Raw genomic sequence first — 8,718 nt, forward strand, 5'->3', positions numbered from 1 at the left:
CATATTCAGCGCGAGAGTCAGATCACAGCTGAACCGGAGTGTATGCCGACTCTCAGCAGTCGATGTTGTGACAGTTGGGTTTGGGGCGTTGGGCTAGCAAGATAAAACGGCAGATCTAGTGAAATCAGTCAACGAACAGAAAGAAAACAAAGTGTAAAAAAACAAATGCAATTAGATAATAATAATGGACATAGAACAGCAGCATCAACAGCAACAGCCCCAAACGAGCAGCAGCAACAGATGTGACAGCGAGAAATGTCAAAAACTTAAAAGATTTGTGATTATTGCCCTGCTGATCACGATTGGCATTTTGAGTTGGCATTTCTACGGTGAGTACACTTTTGCTGACTTTGACCCTTTACTGCCATTTTGACACTTTAGCCAATGTTCCACGTTACACTTACAGAGTACTTCCACAGCAAACCTCTACCCAAACTGCCAGATGATGTGCTGGCCTTATCGCGGACTCTTTTTGCCGAAGAATCGGCCCCCAGCGAATATCTCTTTAAGGTAAATTTGCAGGGCAAGACAAGCTCTGGGGCACGCGATGATCGCGCACCACAACCGTAAGTGTAACAATAATCACATGAAAACCTATAAAAGTTATTTGCTAATTTGCTATTTTTTTTTTCTACATTTTTAGTCTTTTTGAACTTCACAACGATTTACTAGCGAGGGATGCCAATTCTACTACAAGTCTATTGCTACGCCTCTTTAACAACTACGAAATAGATGTCAGCGTGCCAGAGCAGATAACTGAAGAGAGCATAAGCAAGAGCAACTGGATTTTTTGCGTAGTGTGATGAATACCCGAGTCATGAAGCTCTCCATGCGCTTCCTAGTGAAGAAGAGTAAGTACATATGTATGTTACATTTTTAGATTTATTTATGTTTACGATATATTCAGAATTATGACTCCGTATAAAAAAGTTAAGAAGCTTATCAATCAGTTTCTATTATTTACCCATTGATTCCCAAGTATTGTTTAATTCCCTGCAAGAAGCTTCTAAAATATACTTGCCAATGTTTACATTCCTGTGTTTACCATTGTTGATAAGTTCATAATTTTTTTAAGATAACAGATGGAAGCTTTTGTGTTTGTTATAGTAGCATTATACGATTAGATAAAAAGTAATATTTTGATACTTGCACGTATGTAAATATTGTTATTGTTATCAAGTTGTTTTTTTTTTAACAGTCTGTAGATTTAACATTATGCCACTTACAAACTATTATAAAAAGTTAAAAATAATGAGGTTTGTATTTTCTTGATAAGCTTTTATTGTTCTGTAAAACTTGCAGTCTTCCGCTGTCTTCCCTGCAGCTTCTTGCTACTGACATGAAGCATGCATAAGTCAAACATTTTCTGCCCCATACTTAAATTAAAAACACATTTAATTTGTCATGCAGCGTTTTCTGAAAATTTATGTGAATTTACATAATGAAAATAAATTTATTTCATTTATTTCTCATACAATATTTGGCAACTTACCCATTTTTATAAAAGCAACACAGAGTGATATTATTCTTAAATATTTTACATAATAAATATACAAAAACATACAAAAATATAACAAATTAAATTGATGAAATATTAAAAGATAAATTAAATGAAGTTGCAGATCGAAATATTAAAAACCGATTTCTAGAATGAGTTTATTAACTAATTAATTAATTTGCTGTTTAATCATTTTTTATATAGATTGATGAATGTTCATTGACGGAAACTACATTTGAATTTTTGAATGAAGTGACCGATTCAAACTATTTTTATAACGTTGTGTTTATAATATTTTCTTTTAGATGTGGTCAGCGACGACTATGATGATCAACTAAAGCTACTTCAAGACCTTTGGTTCACACCATACTCGCGGGGAAAAGGTGTTATAGGCAGCTCCAGCTTTGAGCACATATTCCTAGCAGAAAATCGAGAAAATTCTGTTCTTGGTTTGCACAATTGGCTGTACTTTGCAGAGCAGGAGCAACAGGGTCATGTGGACTACAAAGGTTGGATAAAGAGAGCTGATACGGGGAGAGTACGTAAAACCAAAATTAACACCAACGTCAGTTATGAATATTATTTTATTTTTAGCAACACCAATTCGCATTGTCACTTCGTTTTGCATTCTTTGGTATACAAAAGCCGTATAGTGGTTTCTTGGTGGGCACGTCGCCGGAACTGGAGATGAGTTTATACACGGTCTGCTTTTTAGTTACTCCCGAAAAGGAACCTTGCGAAATTCAACTAGGTTCCGCTAAGCTAAGTATTGTGTCTCACGTGTGGAATTGGAAAGGCAAGCGACTGATAGCAAGCGCTTATGTTTCGATTCCATAAACGGAGTGCAGAGCATAAATTTCATGATAAGTACACACTCAGAAAATAGTTTAATTGCAATTTTTTAATACCATAGGTATCAAGTGTCACTGGTCTAGTCAACTAGAATATACCCTGTGCTTAGCTTTTTTAGTTTATTACTATTGCGAGCCATTGTACTAAATACTTCTTATAGCTCTAGTACATGTAAATCAAACGTTCTACATTGCTCTATCTCTCAATGACTGTTAAAACGGTGTATACATACGGAGGCTATTAAAGTACATTTGTTATTAAGTATATTTGTTGAATTTCTGACTTGTGACGTCTAAAGTGCGTGTTATTATCAATTTGTTGGCCTGTCAGTCTCCAGTCCGCCTCTTGTCAGATCCAACGAACAGTTTGGCTAAGTTCTTTTGACAGCTTTGCACTGGATTAAGACTTTTGATGTTTTAGTGTCTCCCTCACTTCTGTTTTATGCGTTCTTACATTTACGTTTATGGATTGTTTTAGCACTTACAGAATTCTGTGACCTCTGCATTGACACTTGACATTGAACATGCAAATATTATGCACGCAATAAAGACTCGATTAATCGATCAACATTTACTTTAGGTAGTTATTTATTGCTTTTGGAATGTCAAAAGATGTTTATTATTATTATAGTTAATTTGTTTGTGTGCATGTTATCTGTAAGTAATGTAATTTAACTAACATGGAACTTTAAATAAAAATAATAAATACCAAAATTTGCCTGCTTCAGAGTCAATTAATGCTGAAATAAAAAATAAATATCCACAGCATAGATAATTCCTATTTATTGGTATCTTGGTGGATTTCTTAAGGTCAGCAACAACATGTTATAGAAATTCCTCTTGTAACACTTCCTGCTACCCATAGGGTAGAAGAGTATTATAATTTTGTGTCATCTGGAGAAAGGAACATCTCCGAGCCTTTAAAGAATATATATTGTTGATCATGGTGAACAGCCGAGACGATATTGCCATAATAGTAATAGATATACAATTTTCTATCAACAGCACTTTTTATGTTTACAGGCAAATCAAGTTGGTTTTCAAATTTTTCCTACGCCCACTGCCGCACCCGCAAATCGACAAAAATAGAATAAAAAGTGTAATTTTATAACTAGAGTCGCGAATTTTGGTACATACAATAATAACTTTATGATTCCTCTCTGGCTGCGATCGGATAAAAAATGTCCAGATATTAGGGGACACTTGCTTTAGCTGACAATTTGGTATATTTTGCACCCTATGGTATATTTTGAATGTAGTTCTGTATCAATATATCTAAAATAGTCTTTGGTATATTTTTAGGTATATTCATTTGGTTTATTTTAAATTTAATAATGCAATATTTGGCTGTTATTCAAAATGGATAGCGAGCTCACTCGACTGTTGCTTACTTACTTGTTGAATAATACATAAAAAAAAAGAAGACGAGTTTTTTTAAAACACCGCTCGTAAATTTTAAAAATATTATTAAAAATCCATCTTAACTCTCAGAAAGGAAGTACGTATTTTATTAGTTGAATGAATTATCGTTCAATTTGTATTATTGCATTTAAATTTGGTGTAATACAAATGCCATTATGAAAGACTGCTTATTTATAAAAAACCAATTCGAACCATACGAGTATGTAGTGGAATTATAATGGAAGTCTTCTTTGTGGAGTAAATTGGACTAGCAAATGAAAAACTTGTGCTTACAACTACAGAGCACGATAGTCACGCTCAAGGGTCACCGTTTCGTTGGCAGTATCAGTATGATCCTGCTCTTCCTTCTGCGGTTCCTGTGTGGTTAATGTTGTGCTGGATTCGTTTATTGGTTGCACCACCGCCGGAGCACTGGATCGTCGCACGGTGATAATTGTAGTATGTGCTGGCGATAAACTGACATCGGAGACACCTGAATTTAAAACGAACGTTTCGCTTAAATCAACAAAGGAATCTTCTTCTGGATTGGAAGTGTCACTGGAGCGCATAAGACTAGGACTGCTTATACTGAACTCTAACTGCAGCGGATCAATTGGCGTGAGATCGGTCGACTCTGGACTCCAGCTACTTCTTGGCGGCGGCTGCCGGGGCAGACTGTTGTGGCAGAGTGGATCTGCTGCCGCCGAGTGCTCCAGATGCAGCTGTTGGCCCCACAGCTCCGCTGCTCGAGCGCGGTTGTGAGCGGCTCGCTCCGGCACCGGAAACTGCTGTTGTCGCAGCTGTTGCTGGTGCTGCAGCTGACGTTGGGGATGTGGCATTTGCCGGCAACGTCGTCGGCGGCGAGGATCTCCTGTAATCCGACCCGCCTCTCTCTGTTGACTGATACTGTCCCTGCTGCTGAGTCTGCGGCTGTGTTGGGTCGGCAGGGGCTGAGGTTGCTTCTGGGGTCGCATCATATTGATATCCAGTCTGGGCATAATCGGCCCCGCTGTAGTCATAGGCCGCGTTGGCATCGTAGCCATACTGCTGGGCATCGTATGGCTGCTGTGCATATGCGCTAGGATCGTATGCACTGGCATCGTACTGCTGCTGATCGTAGGCACTATAGTCGGTGTTGTAGGCGGCCAGGTTGGCACTGCCGGCATTGGAGACGCTGGCATCGCTAAGTTGCTGCTGCTGTTGTTGTTGTGGTTGTTGTGGTTGTTGTTGTTGATTTTGGGGTTGCTGCAAGGGATGGATGCTCCCTCGAGAGCGAAGAAACACATTCACAAAAGGTGCTGAATCAAATAGAGAGACAGCTTGTGAGAGTGAAAAAGTGAGAGAGACATAGAGAGACAACGAATGAGCGAAGCAGCTTAGATATGCAGCCAGTATGTAAGTATCCAAATTTCAGTCATATTCAGCGCGAGAGTCAGATCACAGCTGAACCGGAGTGTATGCCGACTCTCAGCAGTCGATGTTGTGACAGTTGGGTTTGGGGCGTTGGGCTAGCAAGATAAAACGGCAGATCTAGTGAAATCAGTCAACGAACAGAAAGAAAACAAAGTGTGAAAAAACAAATGCAATTAGATAATAATAATGGACATAGAACAGCAGCATCAACAGCAACAGCCCCAAACGAGCAGCAGCAACAGATGTGACAGCGAGAAATGTCAAAAACTTAAAAGATTTGTGATTATTGCCCTGCTGATCACGATTGGCATTTTGAGTTGGCATTTCTACGGTGAGTACACTTTTGCTGACTTTGACCCTTTACTGCCATTTTGACACTTTAGCCAATGTTCCACGTTACACTTACAGAGTACTTCCACAGCAAACCTCTACCCAAACTGCCAGATGATGTGCTGGCCTTATCGCGGACTCTTTTTGCCGAAGAATCGGCCCCCAGCGAATATCTCTTTAAGGTAAATTTGCAGGGCAAGACAAGCTCTGGGGCACGCGATGATCGCGCACCACAACCGTAAGTGTAACAATAATAACATGAAAACCTATAAAAGTTATTTGCTAATTTGCTATTTTTTTTTTTCTACATTTTTAGTCTTTTTGAACTTCACAACGATTTACTAGCGAGGGATGCCAATTCTACTACAAGTCTATTGCTACGCCTCTTTAACAACTACGAAATAGATGTCAGCGTGCCAGAGCAGATAACTGAAGAGCATAAGCAAGAGCAACTGGATTTTTTGCGTAGTGTGATGAATACCCGAGTCATGAAGCTCTCCATGCGCTTCCTAGTGAAGAAGAGTAAGTACATATGTATGTTACATTTTTAGATTTATTTATGTTTACGATATATTCAGAATTATGACTCCGTATAAAAAAGTTAAGAAGCTTATCAATCAGTTTCTATTATTTACCCATTGATTCCCAAGTATTGTTTAATTCCCTGCAAGAAGCTTCTAAAATATACTTGCCAATGTTTACATTCCTGTGTTTACCATTGTTGATAAGTTCATAATTTTTTTAAGATAACAGATGGAAGCTTTTGTGTTTGTTATAGTAGCATTATACGATTAGATAAAAAGTAATATTTTGATACTTGCACGTATGTAAATATTGTTATTGTTATCAAGTTGTTTTTTTTTAACAGTCTGTAGATTTAACATTATGCCAGTTACAAACTATTATAAAAAGTTAAAAATAATGAGGTTTGTATTTTCTTGATAAGCTTTTATTGTTCTGTAAAACTTGCAGTCTTCCGCTGTCTTCCCTGCAGCTTCTTGCTACTGACATGAAGCATGCATAAGTCAAACATTTTCTGCCCCATACTTAAATTAAAACACATTTAATTTGTCATGCAGCGTTTTCTGAAAATTTATGTGAATTTACATAATGAAAATAAATTTATTTCATTTATTTCTCATACAATATTTGGCAACTTACCCATTTTTATAAAAGCAACACAGAGTGATATTATTCTTAAATATTTTACATAATAAATATACAAAAACATACAAAAATATAACAAATTAAATTGATGAAATATTAAAAGATAAATTAAATGAAGTTGCAGATCGAAATATTAAAACCGTTTTTATAGAATGAGTTTATTAACTAATTAATTAATTTGCTGTTTAATCATTTTTTATATAGATTGATGAATGTTCATTGACGGAAACTACATTTGAATTTTTGAATGAAGTGACCGATTCAAACTATTTTTATAACGTTGTGTTTATAATATTTTCTTTTAGATGTGGTCAGCGACGACTATGATGATCAACTAAAGCTACTTCAAGACCTTTGGTTCACACCATACTCGCGGGGAAAAGGTGTTATAGGCAGCTCCAGCTTTGAGCACATATTCCTAGCAGAAAATCGAGAAAATTCTGTTCTTGGTTTGCACAATTGGCTGTACTTTGCAGAGCAGGAGCAACAGGGTCATGTGGACTACAAAGGTTGGATAAAGAGAGCTGATACGGGGAGAGTACGTAAAACCAAAATTAACACCAACGTCAGTTATGAATATTATTTTATTTTTAGCAACACCAATTCGCATTGTCACTTCGTTTTGCATTCTTTGGTATACAAAAGCCGTATAGTGGTTTCTTGGTGGGCACGTCGCCGGAACTGGAGATGAGTTTATACACGGTCTGCTTTTTAGTTACTCCCGAAAAGGAACCTTGCGAAATTCAACTAGGTTCCGCTAAGCTAAGTATTGTGTCTCACGTGTGGAATTGGAAAGGCAAGCGACTGATAGCAAGCGCTTATGTTTCGATTCCATAAACGGAGTGCAGAGCATAAATTTCATGATAAGTACACACTCAGAAAATAGTTTAATTGCAATTTTTTAATACCATAGGTATCAAGTGTCACTGGTCTAGTCAACTAGAATATACCCTGTGCTTAGCTTTTTTAGTTTATTACTATTGCGAGCCATTGTACTAAATACTTCTTATAGCTCTAGTACATGTAAATCAAACGTTCTACATTGCTCTATCTCTCAATGACTGTTTAAAACGGTGTATACATACGGAGGCTATTAAAGTACATTTGTTATTAAGTATATTTGTTGAATTTCTGACTTGTGACGTCTAAAGTGCGTGTTATTATCAATTTGTTGGCCTGTCAGTCTCCAGTCCGCCTCTTGTCAGATCCAACGAACAGTTTGGCTAAGTTCTTTTGACAGCTTTGCACTGGATTAAGACTTTTGATGTTTTAGTGTCTCCCTCACTTCTGTTTTATGCGTTCTTACATTTACGTTTATGGATTGTTTTAGCACTTACAGAATTCTGTGACCTCTGCATTGACACTTGACATTGAACATGCAAATATTATGCACGCAATAAAGACTCGATTAATCGATCAACATTTACTTTAGGTAGTTATTTATTGCTTTTGGAATGTCAAAAGATGTTTATTATTATTATAGTTAATTTGTTTGTGTGCATGTTATCTGTAAGTAATGTAATTTAACTAACATGGAACTTTAAATAAAAATAATAAATACCAAAATTTGCCTGCTTCAGAGTCAATTAATGCTGAAATAAAAAATAAATATCCACAGCATAGATAATTCCTATTTATTGGTATCTTGGTGGATTTCTTAAGGTCAGCAACAACATGTTATAGAAATTCCTCTTGTAACACTTCCTGCTACCCATAGGGTAGAAGAGTATTATAATTTTGTGTCATCTGGAGAAAGGAGCATCTCCGAGCCTTTAAAGAATATATATATTGTTGATCATGGTGAACAGCCGAGACGATATTGCCATAATAGTAATAGATATACAATTTTCTATCAACAGCACTTTTTATGTTTACAGGCAAATCAAGTTGGTTTCAAATTTTTCTTACGCCCACTGCCGCACCCGCAAATCGACAAAAATAGAATAAAAAGTGTAATTTTATAACTAGAGTCGCGAATTTTGGTACATACAATAATAACTTTATGATTCCTCTCTGGCTGCGATCGGATAAAAAATGTCCAGATATTAGGGGACAGTT

General features: G+C 36.7%; 1 protein-coding gene and 1 pseudogene across 2 annotated transcripts; both read left to right on the plus strand.

Moving 5' to 3' along the window:
* Nucleotides 1–17: 17 nt before the first annotated feature.
* LOC117576417 (endoribonuclease CG2145-like) lies at nucleotides 18–3,066 on the plus strand (annotated as a pseudogene).
* A 2,131-nt stretch (nucleotides 3,067–5,197) lies between these two features.
* LOC117576059 (endoribonuclease CG2145) lies at nucleotides 5,198–7,720 on the plus strand. 2 transcript variants are annotated; one of them, XM_034260591.2, is made up of 5 exons: nucleotides 5,198–5,494; nucleotides 5,572–5,731; nucleotides 5,810–6,015; nucleotides 6,966–7,198; nucleotides 7,255–7,720. In XM_034260591.2, the coding sequence occupies exons 1-5, from the start codon at nucleotides 5,350–5,352 to the stop codon at nucleotides 7,495–7,497; spliced, it is 987 nt and encodes a 328-aa protein (XP_034116482.1). In that variant the 5' UTR covers nucleotides 5,198–5,349; the 3' UTR covers nucleotides 7,498–7,720. The 2 variants fall into 2 exon arrangements, with proteins under 2 accessions (XP_034116482.1, XP_034116484.1); XM_034260593.2 differs by having other exon boundaries at nucleotides 5,357–5,494; nucleotides 5,572–5,675.
* Nucleotides 7,721–8,718: the final 998 nt, after the last annotated feature.

The sequence above is a fragment of the Drosophila albomicans genome, chromosome 2R (assembly GCF_009650485.2).
Source record: "Drosophila albomicans strain 15112-1751.03 chromosome 2R, ASM965048v2, whole genome shotgun sequence".
In the NCBI taxonomy this organism is placed as follows: Eukaryota; Metazoa; Arthropoda; class Insecta; order Diptera; family Drosophilidae; genus Drosophila; species Drosophila albomicans.